General features: G+C 35.6%; 1 protein-coding gene across 1 annotated transcript; it reads left to right on the forward strand.

Annotated features, from left to right (window-relative positions):
• The first annotated feature begins 19,844 nt into the window (after positions 1 to 19,844).
• Positions 19,845 to 21,045, forward strand: LOC120260674. The gene is made up of 2 exons (XM_039268211.1): positions 19,845 to 20,022; positions 20,407 to 21,045. Exons 1-2 carry the CDS (start codon positions 19,857 to 19,859, stop codon positions 20,871 to 20,873), a joined length of 633 nt encoding a protein of 210 aa, XP_039124145.1. The 5' UTR covers positions 19,845 to 19,856; the 3' UTR covers positions 20,874 to 21,045.
• Positions 21,046 to 22,239: the final 1,194 nt, after the last annotated feature.

The following is a 22,239-nucleotide window of genomic DNA, read 5'->3' on the forward strand; positions in this document are numbered from 1 at the left end:
GCGTCTGAGAAAGTTGCCCCTACAATGGATCCATCTGCAGTGGACCAACCTCCAATAGATGTTTCTCCAGTTGATGATGTTGTCATAGCTGCTATTGACAGGATCATTGAATCTCTTGCCAATGAAATCCCCATCTTGGTAGAATTGGCATACGATAGTGCCGCATTGAAAGAGGACACAATCCCATAATAACAAAAGCAGTAACTACTGCCAATGAGCCATTGTTTCACCAACAGGTTGCAACTTGTGCACCAAGCACAAAACACCAACAACCGTCAACAACATCACCCAAAGGACTGTCATCCGGAGTTGAAGATGTCTCGGTTATTCCTAGTGGTGAACCCTCTAGTGATACCTCAAACCGAAAGATGCTGCTAAGGAAGGAAAAGGAAATATCAACGAGGACACAGAGATTACTTACGAGGGATAGTACAGTCCTTGCAAACCAACAATATGAAGATATGCGGAAGAATTTTCTTCCCAAGAACAAATGATACGCCGAATACACGCGCCTAGACAAATTCGAGCATGAGATAATAAGGATATACCTGAACTATAGGATTGACAAGTATGTTTGAAGTATCCATATAAGTTATCACTTAAATATATGTGTTACCATTTAACATAAGTAGTTTCCTCTTAACTATCCTATCGAAGAATGAATTTGTTAACACAGCATGAGCCAATCTATTCACTTTGTTGGAGGGGAAGAAAATGGTCACCGATGATGTCGTGGACGTATTTGTCTGCATAATTCAGAAGTCATTGAAGAGAGTTCCATATCCATATAAGAAGCCTGCTTCCATCATGCGGCTACTAGCGCTATTCATGTCCAAATAGGACGACGCATCTAAGACTACTCTCGCTATGATCGACGATGCCGCTCGTAACTTGCATGATGTTGATATCGTCATTCTGCCAACATCCTTAATGGTCATTTTCATGTTGATATTGTAACAAGAGTACAGGCATTATTCTTCATGCAAGAGTGAGGAGTACAACAGAGACGCTATTGACATGGTAAATTACATGCTAAATAGCGTACACACATCATAGTTTCTTAGTCGGAACTCTAACTTCAAATTCTATTTCTTGACAGCGAAAAACTTTTTGACAATTGTGTTGAGATGGAGTTTGGTGAGACAACGATAACCTCGTATCCCCTAATTCACGATGGGGACACTCCAAGACAAAAACGAGGAAGCATCGACTGTGCTGTGTATGTCATGCATTTTATTGAACAAATACTCGACAATGAAAAGCTACGGCTATTGATTGCAACATCCCTTATTTAAGACTAAAGTATGTTGCACGCATACTCATGGAAGGGAGCACAATCGGCATTAGTGAGAAAGAGGATACAAGTAAGGCCATCGAATCAACTGGGGAGCAAAAACATTAAGCTTGTTTGTCGTTATAACTTACTATCATGCTAACTTGAAATTGTGCCATCTAACTTATTTAATTTGTCACATAAATATCATTGTTTTTGTTTAATAAATTATTTTTGTGTTTATTTTAGTTGTCATTATTTAAATATCATTTTTTCAGTTTAATATATTACGTTCACGTTTAAGAAAGTTCTTATATGTTTAAGAAAATATATTACATTTATGTTTAAGAAAATACTTAAATGTCATTGTTTCTATTTAAAGATCTATGATTTGTCATGTAAATATCATTATTTTAGTTTAACGAACATACAATATTCTGCGATAGTTTCTAACGAACATCTGTAATGAATATAACTAGTCATCCATGCTTAGCCGGCGGTAGTTTCTTTGTAAGATCTATGATTGTGATCAGACTCGTCGTAGCAACTGTAACATAACTCGCGGACATCAGACACTTGTGACTCGATCCTCTTCCATCTAGGATGCCCAGGTTGCCTTCTCATGATAAGCAGACGCAAACACAGTTCTCGATTATTTTACGTAGGCTTGTTATGGTAGGGTATTGGGAAAATAACTTCCTTATACACCAATTTGTAAGTGTCGACGGTGAAGTAGCCGCTAATAAATCGATGAACGTTTGTGTTTGTCTGCATTATTGTAGCGCAAGCGTGTTTGTGCGGGATACCATAAACTTGCGACCTACGACAGGAAGAAGTTTTACTTGATAGATCCACAGAATTGCTACACTGGTCAATCACTTCAAAACAGTCATTGACACATCGACCAACATGAAGATTTCGGCTTTCCGCAATGATTTCCTCTGCATTCATATGTATTTCGAGGCATAAATAGGTCTCCCATTTGTTCGCTTTCACATGACGAATGTATAACATGTGCATCAACTTGAACTTTTATGATGTAGAACAGAAAGATTATAAGTCATTGTTAAGAGAAGACCTTGAGATTTAAACAAAAACAAATAATTTTAACTAAATACCATAAAATTTAAATGGAAACAAGCAGTTTTAAGTGAAGACACTGAAGTTTAAATGAAACAAAAAATTTTAAATGATAACAAACGCTATTATAACAAATCAATGGAATGAAATCAACATTAAATACCATATGGAGTCGATCATTTTCGGCACCAGTAAATGCTGAGCTTCTTTGATCCACGCATTGAATGAATCTGCGACATTTGAATACAACTCGCCCCAACGTTCACCTCTGAATAAATAATTTGACCAATGTGACATATCTGATTTATGAAGGATGGTGATAGGCTTCGGGTGACGTGGCTTACAGTTCATTTACCAAATCTTCAAATTCTTTAGCCGTGAATGCATATGCAATGCGAAATTATATGGACCAACAATCCTTCCTCAATGCCTTCCTATGTCTAACATTGCCTTTCATAAAATTGGCCTCCAAGTGTCAAAGGCAGTATGTATGTTGGGAAGAAGGGAAGACCTTTGCAATGGCCTTGGCAAGGCCCTTACACCTGCCCGACACAAAAGTAATAATCCCTTCATAATCTTCATCATCATATAAAGCATCACCTAATTTGGAAATGAACCACGTTCAATTGGCATCGGTCTCGTTGTCGACAATATCGAACGCCTAGCGGAAAAAACTATTGTTTCCATCTTTGCCTATGGCACCCAACGGAGTACCCCGATATTTTCCAAGAAGGTGGGTACCATCGACAAACAACGGTGGCCTGCAACCCCTCTTGAGTTCCATTATACCCGCACGGAAAGAAAACAATGCACGTTTAAAATGCTCACCGTCTATTTCCTCAATTGCAATGCTGCCAAGGTTTGTCTCTACCACCTTATCTGCATACCAAAGCAACAAATTGTAGCTAGAGACCTCGCTGTCATCGAGGATAACTTGGGTATTCTCTTTACTCAACCAAACTTGCTTGTATTGAATATGGACACCATGTACCCATAACATGTCCTTCTGAATGTCTATGGCCTTATACAAGGGATGGTCCTTAAACTTATGAATCACACGTACGCTTACCCATTTTTTTGACTCTTTCGGATGTGACACCAAGCCAATTCCACCACCATAAGTGTGTGATGGGTGCATTGTCTTGAATTTGAAAGTACTTTTATTGTATTCATTTTATGTGTGAAGGCGCCATTCACAACCAATGGCAGCGCTTTCGACAGTCACCTTTTGTTTTTCACTCTTTATGAATTCGAAGTCAAAATTCCACTTAATTGCAAAATTTCAAAGTACATCTCTGAAATGGTTAGCGCCTAGAAAATGTTGTTCGATATCCAAAGACAAAACTTCAGATTGATCTGACGAGGCAGGAAGTGATAGGCTCCAACTTGGTGATCAAGAATTATATCCAAATGATGGCCCGATCTTCACGGCGTAGGATCTAGGTTGAGGGATAACTAGCTGTGAATAGCCGGAGATGGATGCGACTTGTACGTTTGGAAGAGATGATCCGAAGATTAAAATACTCCAACCAGTTATCCGAATAAATCATAGAACCAAAAACCAAAAAACTAATCCACACAAAATGCCTGGAAGCATAGAGCTTGAATTAGGAGAAAGCTGAAACTTTCCTCTCCCAAATTCGGGAGAACTCACAAAAAAAATAGTAGTAAGATAACTCTTGTTTCGTGAATAATAATCGAAGCTCCATCCACCAAAAGAGAAGGTACAAGGCTATCTTATTAAAATTGGCTAGAGAATCAATCTAAAAATAGAAATAAAAATTTTCAAGGAAAATAATCTATAAATAGGAAAATAAAATTGGCTAGAAAATCAATATAAATATGGGAATAGTATCACATGGGTATAGTAGCATGTGAAGATGGCAGGCAAATCTTTCCACTTTTAATCTTCGGACGCTTGATTTCCTGGTTGATTGGGATTTGATTTTGTTTCCTTCCAGAAATTTGGTTGTGTTAGGATAGAGATATTATGGGCTGAGTGTGAGGTCCACATGTGGCGTAGCTCTAAATGCTTCTCTGTTGATATCCTCTTGTTTGACTAAGTCTAGAATTATGTCCTCACTTTCGGTACACCTAAGTATAATTAACGTAGAAGAAATTAGAAACACCATTATATCAATTAATTTAAAAATAAGCTTAAGTTAGCATTTACCTGGTTTTGTATTTGTTTAGCACGGCTTCGTGTAATTGGTCCTTGATATGATAGCTGAAGTATTACTATTTGTAGGTGATGTAGTTGGCATGGGCGTGATGTCCTCCATCATCCTCCCCCTCTTGAAAAGGAGTTGTCCTCGACTTGATTAAACCAAAGAAAGGTGAAAGTTCTGCAATGTTGAAAGTAACACTAACACCATACTCACCTGGAAGCTCGATCTTGTACACATTGTCATTGATCTTCTCAAGCACCTGGAATTGTCCATAACCTCGTGGTTGCAACTTACACTTTCGCTGTGACGGAAAATGCTCTTTTCATAAATGTATCCACACTAGGTCGCCTAGCTCAAACAACATCTTCTTTTTTCCTTTGTTCCCTTGTTCCCTTGCTTCTCATACTGCTAAGTAATCTTCTCGATGTTCTCCTTCATCTTTTTCATGTATATTCTTCACAAATTCAGCACGCTTGCTTGCATCCATATTAGCTTGTTCCATATTATCTTGTTCCTACATGGTTCATGGCACACCTTGTAGTCGCACCACTTTCCTAAAAAATAGATCAACAACATGTGAAGCATCATCGCTCTTATGACAGGGAATAAAATGAGCCATCTTGCTAAACCTATCAACTACCACAAATATAGAATCTCTTCCTCTCTTAGTCCATGGTAATCCAAGAATAAAATCCATAGAAATATCTTTACATGGTACACTAGGAATAGGTAAGGGAGTATACAATTCATGAGGGTTTAAACCAGACTTAGCATTGTGGCACATCTCGCATCGCTACACGTAGCGCTCAACATCACGCATCATTTTTTGTCAAAAGAAGTGGTCGGTTAGCACATTTTCTGTCTTTTTGGCACCAAAGTGGCCCATTAGACCACCTCCATGAGCTTCCTACAAAAGTAATAAGCGAACATAGCAATCTAGTGTACATAATTTGTTAGCTCGAAACAAGAAAACCATCATGCAAGTGAAAATTTTTCCAACCTTTTCTTGTACTACATTTAGTAGCAAAGTATGAATCTTTAGTATATAACTCTTTAATACTCTCTAAACCCAGAATTTTAGCATCTAGTTGGGACAATAAAGCATGGCACCTAGACAATGCATCGACTATAAGGTTATCCTTCCCTTTCTTATACTTGACAATGTAAGGAAATAACTCGATGAACTCACTACATTTTGCATGTCTATGGTTTAGTTTTAATTGACCCTTAAGATGATTCAATGATTCATGGTCAGAATGTATTACAAATTCTTTAGGCCATAAGTAATGTTGCCAAGTTTCCAAAGCCCTCAAAAGCACATACAACTCCTTATCATAAACAGAATAATTGAGAGCTTAACCACTTAACTTCTCACTAAAATAAGCAATGGGCCTACCTTCTTGCATAAGCACCCCGCCAATACCTACACCACTTGCATGACATTCTATTTCAAAAGTCTAACAAAAGTCTGGAAGTGCTAGTAGTGGTGTGGATGTCAATTTGTCCTTCAATTTTTGAAATGACTTTTCTTGTGCTGCCCCCCACCACCCCCCACCCCCGCGCCCCAAATTTGAATGGAACTTCTTTCTTTGTCAATTCATTGATTGGGGCGGCAATGGTGCTGAAATCCTTTATAAACCAATAGTAAAAGCCTGCAAGTCCTAGAAAGCTTCTCACTTGCTCATGTTTTGGGGTGTTGCCCACTCACTTACCGCTTTGATCTTGTCTTCATCTACCTCAACACCCTGAGATGAAACCACAAAGCCAAGAAACACAACTTTGTTGGTGCAAAAGGTGTACTTTTGCAAGGTTAGCATACAAATTTTCTTTTCTCAAAATAGCAAGTACATCACGAAATGTTCAATATGATCATCTAACGACTTTCTGAAAATGAAGATATCATCAAAGTATATTACCACAAATTTCCAAATGAAGGCTCTAAATACATCGCTCATCAATCTCATGAAAGTATTAGGTGTATTTGTTAAACCAAAAGGCATGGCTAACCATTCATACAATCCAAATTTTGTTTTAAATGTTGTATTCCAATCATCACCCTCTTTCATTCTAATTTGGTGATAGCCACTACGCAAATCTATCTTCGAGAAGATAACATATCCACTAAGTTCATCAAGCATGGCTAACCACTCAGAAACAATGTGCCCTCTCCCTTTGCACTTGAAACACTCAATGTCACGATTGCTAGAAGATGCCACAGTGGATGTAGAAGAAGATACAGCTGTCGAAGAAGTGGGGCATCGATCACTGTATCCAAAGCTCTACGGAGGTGTTGGCATGGTCAACGTGCGGCCATGGGGTACAGAAGAGTTGGCTGCCATCGGCCTAAGAGTAGTGCCATCTCCTATGGCACCCGAGGGTGGTACCAAGTGGGGGTACAGGATGATTGGGTATGGTGCGATCCTGACCGCCACGCTATTGTTATTGCTCCACCTTCGTCGCTTGATGTACGAGCTCCTGTAGAGTTTTGTAGGGGAACATATCCACTTGATCAGCAATCTCATAGTTGAGACCGCTCAAGAACCTCGACATGTTCACCTCAGAACTTTCTCACATGTTGGTATAGATCATCAGGATCTCCATCTCCTCATAATATTTATCGATGGTTCTTATACCTTGAACAAGCTGTAGTAGCCTGTTATATAAATCTCTCTGGAAGAGTGGTAGAATAAAGCGGTGTCTCATAGCCCTCTTCATAGCATCCCATGTGCAAACATAGTTATTACTGGCAAATAGCGTGTCTTTCTATATCTGGTTCCACCATGTTACTACATAATTGGTGAATTTAAGAGATGCTAGGTTTACCCTTTTTTCATCAGAAAAACCATGGATTTTGGAAATTTGATCACACCTCACCTCCCACTCCAAGTAAACTTCGGGATCCGCTTTGCCGTTGAATGGTGGTATGCTCATCTTAACGGCCGCGGGGAAGGCCTTCATCATTGTCAGGGTGTGGAAATTGTCTATGTCCATAACCAACATAACCGGGGTCAAGATGATGATGACGGTCATCAAGCCCACCTCGGGTTGGAACACGCTCGGCAAGGGCCCAATCAATAGTCTCAAGCAGGGTATCTTGCATAACCTTCTACATCTCCTCCTGTACTAACATAATTAATACTCGCAGCTCACACTGAAAGTGACTAACAAATGCATCATACTCTGCCCGTGTAACCGGTGCATCTGTCTTGTGGTATGAAAAAACAGGGTCATCATCATGCAACTAGCTTTTTGAACCTACCATGTTAGTGGATTTGAAGAAAAAAATAAGTATATATGTGGATTCACACAAATCTCACCTCTAACTTATCAAAGCTCTTATGCCTTCTTGTCGGATCATAGTTGTGCCAAGTGGTAGTTTTCCGTATGTGATTAAGCGATTTAATAAAAGGTGTTGAAAGAACTAGCTTCGGTTTTTAGTGGAGTTTAGTTGGCTAAAACAAGAAGGGAATAGTACTGAAATCCATTAAGTGCAAAACAAGTAATAATCTGATGAGATATAGTATCTAGATTGCTGGAAACTCTAATCCGATTTTTTTTTCTTTTTTTTTTTAACTTTCTTTCTTTCTTTTTGTTTTGTTTTGCTTTATTTTTTTTTGTGACCAACAACTAGAGGAATATGAACAGATTATAAACCTAAAATACAATACTCAAATAACTGTACTAATGCAAAGGTTAGGCAATTTTTGGTTATTTTTAGGTTTGTGGACTATGGGACTGAAAAAAATGATGAAAGAACTGAGATTGAATCAAAAGGCTAATGTAGAAATAACGTATCCTACCGTGTCAACGAAGGGTCTGTTACCAAATGACAAGCTCCAACTTGGTGGAGAAGAAGAAGATCTAAATGATGGCTCGATCTTCATAGCGTAGGATCTACGTTGAGGGATAACTAGTTGCGAACAGCCAAGGATGAATTCGACCAGTATGTTAGGGAGAGACTATCAGAAGCTTTAAGAACTCTTACCCGCTGTCCAAACAATCATAAAACCACAAACCATAAACTAATCCACACAAAACGCCCGAAAGCGTAAAGCATGAATTAGGAGAAAGATGAAACTTTCCTCTCGCGAATCCAGGAGAACTCACAAGAACAATGGTAGTAAGACAACTCTTATTTTGTGGATAATAATCAAAGTTCTATCCCCAAAAGAGAAGGTAGAATTCTATTTATATCCGACTTAAACTTGAGATACAAGAAAATTATTTTATTAAAATTGGCTAGGGAATCAATCTAAAAGTAGAAAATGAAAATTTGTTAGGAAAACAATCTAAAAATAGGAAAATAAAATTGTCTAGAAAATCAATCTAAATATGGGAATGGTATCCCGCAGGCACTGTAGCACGTGAAGATGGCAGGCGAATCTCTGCACTCTTATTCTTGGAATACTTGAGTTCCTGGTTGATTGGGATTTGATTTTCTTTTCTTCCACAAATTGGGTTAGTTTAGGAAAGAGATATTTTGTGCTAATTTGTCATAAAAGAAAACCACATCTCCCTTTGTTAACGTGGAGCCAATGAAGATAGGCACATTTTTCTTCTTGGATGTCCATGTGAGTGTGAGGCCCACATGTGGCGTTGCTAAAAATGCTTCTCTCTTGCTATCCTCTCATTTGATTAAGTCTAGAATTATGTCCTTACTTTCAGTACACCTAAGTACAATAAAAATAAAAAAAATTCGAAACACCACCATATAAATATAATTTAAAAATAAGCTTAAGTTCGCATTTACCTAATTTTGGATTTGTTTAGCACGACTTCATGTAATTAATCCTTGATATGCTTCCTCTTCTGTACCCGCTGAAGTATTACTATTCATAGGTGGTGTAGTTGGCATGGGCATGATGTCCTCATCATGAAGGCCTACCACACCGTCAGGGTCACCTTGTGGTGGAACGGATAAGCTCACAAAATTCGAATGGCTGGTAAAATCGAAGATTTTAAACACAAACATAAACATTTTAAATGGAAACTGGGACAGTTAAGCAAAAACATATAATTTTAAGCGGAAGCTAGAATAATTATGCAAAAATATAAAGTTTTAATCAAAAAATGGTATAATTAAACGAAAATAGGAAATCTAAAAGAGAAAATAGGGAATCCAAAGGGATAATAAAGCGATAAAACTGTTATGCTTTAGTTAATCACTAATTAACCTATATAAACTATGTAAACATAGAGGAGAAGAAATTTACAGCTAGAAGAAATCGTTGTCAGTAGGAAGGAAAAATGACACATTATCTGTCTCAACCACGAGATCAATTGCAGCGCATTTGAACGGGGCGTACATGAAACACATGCGCTAGAAGTCATTCTCGTTTTCAGTTGGACAAACTGTTTGATATTCATCAAATGTGATAAAGTTCACCCTGACACGGAAAACATCAAGACCCCATCGCTCACATATCTCCGCTAACACTGATTCCCAAGAAGTCAGTGCCGTGAACACTAGCACTAGTCCCTTCCTTTTGTATCTAGGAATAGCACAAAAACTCTCTATAGTATACCTACACAAAAATAAATTGTTACTCTAGCTCACTGAGATGATATTAAAATGAGGCTTATATTAAAAATAAATTGTTACTTTCTCTCGAGCAACCGGCGGCACTCTAACACTCCAAGGTAATAGAAGTCTTCCAAAGTTTGTTTGAGAAAAAGCAAATATGAATGCAAAATTTTTATAAACATGATGTGATTGGGTGGTTTTCTCCCACCATTTTGAAGGGAAATGATGGAATTTCATAACATGGACCCAATCCGACTAACCTACAAGGGGCAAAAAGGAAGTGAAATAATAAGGGAATGGTTGTCCGGGGTATTCATAACTTACAGGGATTGTTTGGGAAGTTTGAAATTTTTGGGTGGTAAAAAGTAATTTTCCTTTAAATTAATCTAAGAAGAAAAATCAGAAGTCAAAACAATGATAGTATTAATTGTCCTAAAAGTAGGAATTGAGGGATATATGTTCAAATAATTTGTTTCTCAAATTTCACAATCAATGTAAGATAACCCTAACCAATAGCCTCCGAACTCAATGGAGGCAAATCCGCAAAACTCCAATGAGAGACCCTTCCGCCTTTTCTCATTCAAATCTAGACCTCCTTCCCAGTCTCCCTCCAACCGTTTCCCTCTCTCCAACCGAACTTCCATCTCCAACCATGTCAGAGGGATGGCCACCATCATCTTCTCTGACCTTGGTTTTTCCCAGTGGGCCACCTCAATATGCCGCGAGCTCGGGATGCGTTGCCCCACCTACTTCTACGCTGTTACATCCCCAAGATTCTCTCTGACTCTAACGTGACTATCATCGCCCTCACCGGCAGCAGCAAGGCAGCCTCATTCGCCCTCCCTTTTGGTATATATGCCATCGTACTCACCCCGACCAATAAGCTCACCTGTCAACTTACCGAGCAGTTCTGCGCTCTCAGTTCTTTGCTCAATGTGCGATGCACTGTTGTTGTTGGGGGGATGGACATGACTGGGCAAGCTCGGGCTCTAGTGCAGCAGTTCTATATGGTAGTTGCTACTCTTGGGCGGATTAAGGTTCTCCTTGAAAATGACCCCGGTTTGCCTGCTATGTTCTCCAAAACCAAGGTCAATTTTCTTAAATAGATAGGAACTTTTCATATTGGTTTTTTTAGTTTTTCTTTGTTTCATATCTTAAGCAACCAGTGTGTGGTAAGATCATTGTACTTTAAATTGATAGTAGAAAGCTTTTGGATTCAAGGTGAGAAGTTGTTGTTGGTCAAGTGAGGCCTTTTATCTTGGTTAATATATCTAATTACTGATTTTGATGGATCTTAAGTTATACTTAATCTTGATATAAGGCATGCTAGTTCTCCAAAAGTTTTAACTAATCACAAACAATACTTATGAGAAAGGCATATTGTTAATTAATGTGAAAATCATCACATGGTTCAACAATAATGTTACTTAGGATATTAGGTTTTAGTTATCAAATGTCAAGCTGTAAAGGATTTTCTGGCAAAGTTATATGTGGATGATAATTATGCAAGATAATATCAATTATACAAACAAAAAATGAGCTATGACTTTTTTTATTCTAGTTTTTTATACCAAATAAAATGTCTTGTTAGATCAATTAACACTTAGGGAGCCTATTGAAATGCAAGCAAATAATGTCTTTCTCAAATATAAAGAAAAACAAAATTTGACTCAATCAGTGTGACACCTTGTTTCTTATCTCTCAAATTTATAAATCTCAAAATTCCTCCATTGTTGTTGCTAATATAGTCTTCAACTCATAACAAAACTTATTTGTAAAATCATTTCAGGTGAGTGTATCTATTGTAATAAGAAAAGGCATTGGAAGAAGTCTTGTCAACCTTGTAGAGTATGGTCATACTCGAGGTCATGGTCTGTTCAAGGAAGTGGATATGTTCCACATCATTCTTGCTCACAGTTTATTCTTTGGCAACCATAATGGCACAATGGACCTGTGTAAGGATTTTCTGCTGATGTATTATCTAATATATCTTCTAACCAACAAATACCTTCTTTACATATTAGGATATCTGAAGAAGAAGGCCAACTATTTTTTTCTAATAAACTTCAAAAATTTTGTTTATCTAAAAGTTTGCAATCTTTTTACTTCACAAACTCCTAATTCAGGCATTCTAACATGTAGTTGATTAATTCTGAAGTTACTAATCATATGACTCCCTTAAATTTATTTTGGTACACTCTTCTATTGACAATTACAAACTAATTTATACTATTGATGGCTCTATTATGTTCTTTAAAGGGATTGGTAGTCTTAATTTATTTCCCAAAATCATTGCTAGTTTATTATCTATTACTAAATTGGATGATTTTGGGTATCAAAAAACCTTCATTGTTATTTTACCTATTGTGTAGAATCCATAGACAAGCTTAGAAATTGGGGCAAACCATTGAGTTTTTAGCTTTTATCAGTTAGATCGATCCAATGTTGTCAGACCCGGACCGGCCCGGCCGGTTCAACCGGAAAAACCGGGAACCGGCCATGTGGCCGGCCCGGGTATACCCCATTGACCCGGGTATTAAAAAACCCGGTATTAACCCGGTGACCCGGGCGGTTCAACCGGGAACCGGTTGACCCGGCCGGGTCAATGGGGTCACAATTTTTAATTTTTTTTTACAATATTTAATAATTTATTATTATTTTCTCATTAAAAACTATAAAATCGTGTATATTTATTAATATTAATTTATAATTTATAATCAATAAATAGAAATACAATATATATATATACCAACAAAAAAATTAACATTTAAAAAAATAAAAATATATTAATGTATTATGTAAATACTTTCTAAAAAAATTTAATTTATTAAGAAAAATAAAACAATAAATGAGTGTAATTTTATTATAAAAAAATATAAAATTAAAAGTATTCTAATTAAATAAAAAAATATAAGAAAATTTAAAACAAAATAAAAACTAAATTGAGATATAAGAATTAGTGAATTAAATTTCTTATTTATTTTAACAAAATCAACCAATAAACAAATAAATAAATAAATAACACCGAGAGAAGTTCGATAATTATATATTAATATATTAAATTTGTAAATATTTAAAAAATGTAAAAATAAATGACAAAATTAGAAAACTCTACTGTATATAAGGTCATTTATCAATTTAAATATCAAATTTGAGTAAAATTTTATAATATAATTATGGATTTAATATTATATTTGCTTATTATTAATTATTATAATTTTTTTTTATATTTAATTATTGACCCCGGTTCAACCCCGGTTCGACCCGGTTGAACCCATTGACCCCTGACCCCTGGGCTTAGCCGGGTCATTACCCGGGCCGGGTCTAACAACCTTGGTTAGATCACCTTCACATCCCACAATTCGCTGCTACTTGTAAAATATCTTCACCTTTTTCTTCTTTTGAGTTAAACTCTCAATCCATGTCATTTTATCTATTATAATCTTGTTAGGACGTGGTTCTAAATTTGGTTGGAGCATTTAGCTTCTAAAAAAATGTTAGAAAAACTAAATTTTAATGATATTTTTAAAATTTCCATTGGTGTAAATTGTCCAAGCTTTTTTTTGCTTTATTTTTAAATAATATTCAAACTATATTCACACTTTTTGATTTAGTTCATTCAAATATTTTAGACATACACCTATACTTACCAAAGGAGGCGCATACTATTATGTGTTGTTTATTGATGATTGCACATGTTATGCATGGATTTACTTAATTGATAAGTGATTCGAATTTTACAATGTCCAAGTCTCTTTTGTTATAGTGGTACACACTTACTTTAAAAAATAAATTAAAAAATCATCATTTAATTCGGGAAGAAAGTATCTATCAAATTAATTTACTCATATTTTGGCCTTTGAAGGAGCAATTCATCAAACTTCTTGTCCTTCGATAAGTGCTTGATTGAACATATTTTTGATAAAAATAATTGAAGCATTTAGCTTGTTCCTTTGATGTAATTCACCTATTTTGGTGCTTAATTCATTCATATTGTCTGTTCAGACCGTAATTTATATCTTTGAGAAAAGGAAACTGATTTGGAGCATTTTGAAGATAAATCATGAAGAATCGACATTTCTGGGATTAATAGTGTCTTCCACCTAAAACCCAAGAACAATTTTAAATTCAAGGAGCACTATATCCATACCAAGGTTATGACGGGCGGTGTGGTGAGCAACCCCAACCACCAGCCTCTTAAACACAATTGTGGTTAACTTCAAGCCAATTTATAGGTTCACCAATTAAAGAACCATGGCCCCAAACATGCCATGATCAAGCCAGTAGTTAGACCTAGTTTTTTAGACTATAAATAGAATAAGTGATCAAGAAAAAGGGGACTTTTGACTAGACTTTGGAAGGCTTTTGGTTGGACTTTTCTTGGGTATTAGTGAGGGTTATTCAGAGCCTTTTGAGAGGGTCCTTGGCTATGGAGAAATCTAGGCCAAGTTCTCAAGAGTTCAAAAAGCGAATTAAAGTAGAGGATTGAAGACTAGAGAGATTTTGAGGCAAGTCTTATTGGAAGAGGTTCCTTCAATTAAAGAACAATGTGAAAGCTTGAGGGAATTATCATGTTTACATATTTCTTGCATTCTTTCTTGAGTTTTGCTGTGATCTCCTTAATGATGAGGAACTAAATACTTAGATGATTGGAATGTTATGAAACCATAGATGGATCTTTCTATAAGATTTCTTTTCAATCAGTATAACATTACAACTATTAATCCAATAGATTGTGGATCCAATTTAGACTTGATAGTGCCATGCCGTATACATGTTTAACACATGGAGGTCAAGTTGATTATAATAATTAATATCCATGTACTTGAAATGAATGCTTCTATGTATTAGCATTTTTTTTTTGTCAATCCTTATTTTTGTCATATTACAATTCATGTACTTGAAATGAATGCTTCTATGTATTAGCATTCTTTTTCAATATTTATTTGTCATTGTACAATTCAATGTTGTTGTTGTTGGAGACTTGTGTTATGAGATAAGTTTGAAGTACGTTCCATTTACTTGACATTTGTTTTATTACTTTTATTTATTCTAGAACAAATCATGGAGAATCACAACATAGGGGAAGGGGGCAAAATAAACATTATTTGGACGATTGAAGAAGATAAATGCATTAGTGGTTTTGTTTGGAACCATGAAAGTTGCATGATCAAGTGTGAGAAAAGTACGTATGACAAATATGTTAAGGTACATATAATTATTTTTGTCAATTATGTAATAAAAAATTGATCTTCTTCAAGTTGACTTCCTTTTTTGATGTAATGTAGAATGACAAGGAAGCTATTGGTCTTTATGGGGAACCATTTCCTTTCTGTAATGATTTCACACATGGCGATGCTAGAGGTGATCTTGCAAATGATGCAGATCAATATATGCATGATAATATCTACTAGCTTGGATGAGAATGTAGGCCTTTCTCAAATTCCAAGTGTAGATTTTTTCATGCCTATGCAAGAACTTTGTGACTCTTCATCACCCATGACTTCAAATAGAAATGTCTAAAAACATTTAAGCGGTGAAAAAGAAAAGACCTTGCCATACACCCAAATTTTGAGGCTATTTCTGAAAATTTGCAGCAATTTGTTGAAATAATTGAACATGGATTTAATGCAATGGTTGATTGTGCAATGCTCAATGCTGAAACTGCTACTATGAGGAAGTATCCCGTAAAGAAATTGAAGACAAGAAGAAATTACTTGGTGAAGTAATTTTCAACATTAATGGGCTATCGGCAAATGAAGCATTAGTTATATTGCAAGTTCTACGAAAAGATGAAATAAAACTCAATATGTTTTGGAACTTTCCGGATGATATGAAGTTATTTACAATTTTGTCGTCCAATTTTAGTAGGGATGTCAAATTACTCGCCTTTTGTGTAAACTGTGTTTGTGCTTATGTTGTTCCAATTTTGGTGCTTGTGTGCATGGAGCCTTTATGGACCATGTTAGTTTCTTTGTTTGGTGGTTGTGCTGATGTGTAAACCATCTTTGTGACTAATTGCAAAGGTTGTTTCTGTTATATGTTGTTGCATGATGACTTTGAAGTAGAGACTATACATTGGATTCTATTTGTTCTTTTTCAAGCTTTTGTAGACCATATATATATATATATATATATATGGACAAATGATATTATTTGTTAGGGATTCCATTTTACAAATTAACGTTGCTTGTTTGTTCTTTTTACAGATTCCTTAGACCATGTTAATGACTTTTACAGATTTTCCTCTTTCCAAATCATATTTATGTGAGCATATATATATATGTCAGTTTTTGCTAGGGTTCCATTGTATAGGTTGAATTTTGCTTGTTTGTTTTAAAATTTACGTGAATTTGTTGTGAGCCTTCATAAAAAATGGATTGGAGAGATTGTTTCCAGGGCAATAAGTCAAGCAATAGTAAAAATGTGGCTACAACATAATTTCAACTGATTTTTCATTGGATTTATGTATTTTTTTTTAATCTTTTATAGTAATCAGCACTTGTGCTTTTGCTTAAGAAAATGATTTTAATTGAGCCTTACATTCCATTTGCTTTGGATGCACGAAAGGATGACTTCATCAATACATTGCACGAAAGGATGTTTTTAAACAGCAGACATACCTTTGAGGAAGATTGGATTGGTTGGAAAAATTTGTGGAATCTCAATGCTTCTCCGAGAGTTAAAACTTTTACTTGGCTGCTTTGTCACAGTAAAATTAAGACCTATGGTCTCCTCCATGCTTTAAATGTGGGTCCTTTGCAGAATTGTGTTCTTTGTGATCTGCACATTGAGTCCGTTGAGCATCTTTTTAACCATTGTATTTAAACCCAATTGGTATGGACTAAACTTGTGGAATTCACTGGTTTTAGTTTACTTAAAACCAATTCTATTACCTCTGGCCATTGGCTTGATTATGCTCATTCAAACTCATCCAAGTCCATGGCCTCCATAATTGCCACGGCTTGTTAGTATATCTGGAAATGCAGATGCGATTGTATTTTTAATAGGAAAATTCCAGATTATACCAATGTAGCGAGGATTGTTTTCGAGCATGTGAGGGAGTACTTCATCTCATCTACAGCTCAAAAAGGTCTTCAATTCTTTCATGCTAACAAATTTGAAGCTCGCCATCTGCACATTTATGTTGCTAGCTATTGGAGAAGCTTCTAAGGTAAAGCAGGACTGGGTTTTATTGCCATAGATTCTAATGCTTCTATGTATTGTACATGCATCAATCAAGTGGATGCTTCTTCTCTTTCTGAAGCAAATGGCGGCTACTCTACTAGATGTTCTGCACTGGACTTCATCTGCTCCTTGTAGTGGCCGAAAATTTTTTATCAGTGATCATAATGTGTGGAGAGCTATCCAGTGATTTGATTCTGAGATGAACTGGAGATTACACCGGCAGGTATTCGAAATTAATCAAATGATGAGGACATCACTCCCATGCCAATTACACCACCTACTGATGGTAATACTTCAGTTGATATAGAAAAGGGAATCATATCAAGGACCATTTACATGAAATCGTGCTAAACAAATCCAAACCAGGTGAACGCTAACTTAAGTTTATTCTTAAATTATATTGAAATGGTGGTGTTTTCAATTTCTTCTACCTTAATTGTACTTAGGTGTACCAGAAGTGAGAACATAATTCTAGACTTAGTCAAACAAGAGGATAGCAAGAGAGAAGCATTTGGAGCTACGCCACTTGTGGGCTTCACACTCACGTGCAGGTCCAAGAAGGAAATTGTGCCTATCTTCGCTGGCCCCACACAAACAAAGGGAGATGAGGTTTCTTTTTATGACAAATCAGCCCCAAAATATCTCTTTCCTAAACCAACCCAATTTCTGGAAGGACACAAAATCAAATCCCAATCAACCAGGAAATTAAATATTCCAAGATTAAGAGTGGATAGATTCGCCTGCCATCTTCACGTGCTACAGTACTACGGGGATACCATGCCCATATTTAGATTGATTTTCTAGCCAATTTTATTTTCTTATTTTTAGATTGTTTTCCTAGCAAATTTTTTTTTTTATTTTTAGATTTATTCCCTAGCCAATTTTAATAAGATAGTTTTCTTGTATCCCAGGTTTAAGTTGGCTATAAATAGCCTTGTACCTTCTCTTTTGAAAGATGAAACTTTGATTATTATTCATGAAATAAGAGATGTCTTACTACCATTGTTCTTGTGAGTTCTCCCGGATTCACAAGAGGAAAGTTTCGACTTTCTCCTAATTCGTGCTCTACGCTTCCGGGCATTTTGTGTGGATTAGTTTCTGGTTTGTGATTCTTCAATTGTTCGGATATGTCAGAGTTCTTGAGGCTTCGGATTACCTAGTTATCCCTCAACTTAGATCTTACGCCGTGAAGATCGAGCCATCATTTAGATCTCCTTCTTCTTCACCAAGTTGGGCTCTATCATCAAAGGCTGAACCAATTGATTAACACCCAGATTGACTTCATTCCTTGGGCTTGGAATAGCTTGGCTGCTAGAGTGGCGAATCAAGGATTCATAGCAACTCATCTTTCGCTGTTTCATCAAGGGTTAGAAAAGCCTAGATGGCTGATGGATCTTATTTCTAATATTGGGTTCCTGTTGTAATTCTGGTGCTTAGTTTTGTTTGCTTTGTTGTTTTAGCTTTGTATTGGTCTTGCTTTGGTTTGTTAGCTGTTTTTCAATAAATAGCTACTATGTAGCTCTTTTCCTTTTAAAAAAAAAAATAAAGACATTGCAGTTAGCACATTGATGTATTTCCACCCAACGATGGTAGGTCCCAAAAATTTCTCATTTTGCTTTGTATTTGATTGTTTATATTTCAAATATTTTGTATTTGATTTGATAAGAAGATAAAGATTGTTACACAATGGAAAATTTTTTTGATTGTTTATATGTTTTAAATATAATTTTAGGTTTTTACAGAACATACATTCTATAGAAAATTTTAAGTTCTATTGATAATTGGCATTCGTTTTGTTTAAGCCAAAATTTAATTTTAATAAAAAAACTGAAAGTGGATAATAGGCAAAATAAATTGATTAATTTCAATAATTAATTATAATAATTAAATTAGATAATTTGACGTTTTTAGAACATATAATATATAGAAAATGAATTATTAAATTTAAATAAACCAATTATAATGATTGATTACAATAATTGATTATAATAATTAAAATAAATTATTAAATCCAAATAAATCAATTATAACAATTAAAATGAATATTTATGTTCAAAATATATTATAAAGAAGTAATTTTATTTATTAGTAAACATTATAAAATTAATTTCATCACATTATCTCATCTTTATTTTTTTTCCCAATACACAGTCTCCAAATAATCACAAATTTTTTTTATATTATCACCATTACCAATTCCATTATCATTCACTTTATTCTCATTCTTATTTCTATTCGTAATCTAAATATATCTTTATCAGATTGATGATGTAATTCATTAAATTATGCCTTAATTATATATTGTCTTGGTGATTAATCAATGGTACAGTGTCCTTCAACCTAATGCAAGTAAAAAATTTTAAAAATTAAAAAAAAAAAAAAAAGAAAAACCCATCTGTTGCGTGTAAGTTATCATCACCTGCCCACACGATAGAGTTGATTGCAGGTTTTACCAACAGAACTCACTTCCATGTTCACCAGCAACAACTTTAGACCAATGTGTCCTAATGACATGGAGTTTTATTATTGGCAGGATGTGAACTCATGCGTTGATAATTGGCCACAATTAGATGGAATTGAGGTCTAGCAGACCATGACTCTCAGGTTATATTGACTTAATTCTATGCCAAGGAAAGCCTTGCACTTGTACTTTACTCTGCAGGGGAAGAGAAACATGGAGTTCCGTTTGAATCTTCTTTCACTCTCACTCTTCTTCTTGCTTCTTCATCTTCATCATCAAACATCTACAGCAGTTTTTTTGATATCTGATGCTCAGGGGAAAACAAGAGGTTTGCATCTCTTTGTCTCCTTCTCCATAGTATTCTTCTTTCCTCTTTATGATGTTATAATTCCATGTTTTATAATCTTTGACATGTTCTTGATCTTTACAAATTCAGAAATTCTTGATTTTCTCAAATTTATAAAACAAAAAGGAAACATTAATTTTGATGATTTCAAGAGCAAGAGGGATAAACAAACTGTATTTCATAGTTCAACACCACTCCAGTGTTCAGTAACACATGTTATAATCTATACTGAATGGGGAAGCAAAATTGAACAAATTTGTGTGGTTTTACTTCGGAAGCCAAAATATACAATGAGCAAAAACCATTAAAAATCAAAGGTGGCCTTTCATGTTTATTTTACCATTGTGGATTAAATTGGAGATGCAGGTGTAGAAGAAAATCTGGACTTAGGACGTCCAAGGAAAAGGATACTGCATCCATCAAATGGTCTGTGTGTGCTGAGAAACTACATAAATGATCCACTGAAATTGGGGCCTTGTGCTAAATCTGATTCATGGAATTACACCCCTCAAAAGTTCCTACAAGTCCAGGGAACTTATTTTTGCTTGCAAGCAGTTGGGCAGGGGAAGCCTGTCAGACTTAGCATCATTTGCACTCCATCAGATTCTTCTTGGGAGATACTTGTCTCCGCTTCCACTTCCACTTCCACTTCCACGAAAACTCACCTGGCTACCAAGCTAATTGATGGCTCAACTCTATGCTTGGACGTTGACTCTGACAACACCATCATCTCCAATCCATGCAAAGATTTGAACGCTGCACAAGCTTCTGATTTTGATACCCAGTGGTTTACTATCATCTCAGACAAGAGAAGTTACCTTCAAATTGAGTAAATAGATTCATGTAATGTTTCTCCCTATCTGCATGCTTTCCTGTTTGATTATGCACTTTGTAATATAAACTATGAAACAAGATGTGTGTGAGTTCTGTCTGTATTCTAATGTTAGAAAGAAAAGGATCTGTAAACAAAAATTACAGTTAAATAAAAATGGGGATTGTGTAAAATATGCTTTCTCTTATAACCAGGGGGTCTCCCCGGCTGCCCCTTGCCCCTCGCCCGCCCTCTCTCTCTTTTTCCCTCTCTTTCTCTCTCTAATTAGTTTTATTCTCTTTCTTCCCCTCTCTTTCTCTCTCTAATTAGTTCCCCCCTAATTAGTTTTTTATTCTCTTTCTTCCGCCTCCTATCTCTCTCTTTCTAAGTTTTTTATTTTTATTTTTTTAAATTCATCTCTCTATTGTTTTTTATTTTATTTTTTTAATTTTTTTATAAATTTATAGATATAGTCTAAAACAATCAAAAGGACTTATAGCCTAAAGATAACGGGTTAACACTTAACATCGGTTGTGGGTTTGGGTTTGTAGCCCAAACTCTTCATTCCCCGTTGAGAGTGCGTCCCTTGCACACGCCCAAATCTATACCGCCCTTGTCATTTTTGTTAACAAAAAAAATCTAAAACATAATATTTTTTAAAAAAATATTAACAAAATTTTATTATTTGATTTATTAATATTTTATAAATTGCTTTGTGTAGCATTTTTTTTAACTCTATGTTTTAGTTTTTAATTTTGTTTACAAATTAATTTATATAATATATAAAATTATACTTTTAGTAAAGTTTTTTAAAAATCTAATTTTCATAAACTAAACTATAAATTATCATATAAATAAATTTTAAAAATATAAAAATTTTTAACTAGTTAATTAATTAATTTTTTTTTCTAATTCATCCCCTAATATTTAACTTCCACTGCTTTCAACATATGTACTGCTACAATAGCAATTATATAGTGGTTGATGAGCAACCAATTATTTATAGAAATATTGAAGACCTTGTGAAAGAAAACCTGGCAATAATAACGCAGATGAGGTTCCTGGGCGGCGCTCGTGAACCTCACGGCGGTGCCCACGGAGGAGCTAGCGGTGGAGTACGTCATTCTCACGGCGGTTCTCTTGGAGGAGCTCGTCAAGCTTTCGGTAGCGTTCGTAGAGAGTTTCGCTCCTCTGTTCCTCCTCAACGTCCTGACAACATCTCACCTTCACTCCCCCAAACCCAGACCCCGATAGAGGCTTCCTTGAAGAACAAAAATTCTCCGGTGAAGGACGGTATCTCTTTCGCCGACGTTGCTCGTAAATCCCCTCCACCTGAGAGTTCCTCGTTGAAGTGTCGCTGCTCACCGGAAAATGAAGAAGTGTGAAAA

This window comes from Dioscorea cayenensis, chromosome 5 (assembly GCF_009730915.1).
Source record: "Dioscorea cayenensis subsp. rotundata cultivar TDr96_F1 chromosome 5, TDr96_F1_v2_PseudoChromosome.rev07_lg8_w22 25.fasta, whole genome shotgun sequence".
Taxonomy (NCBI): Eukaryota; Viridiplantae; Streptophyta; class Magnoliopsida; order Dioscoreales; family Dioscoreaceae; genus Dioscorea; species Dioscorea cayenensis.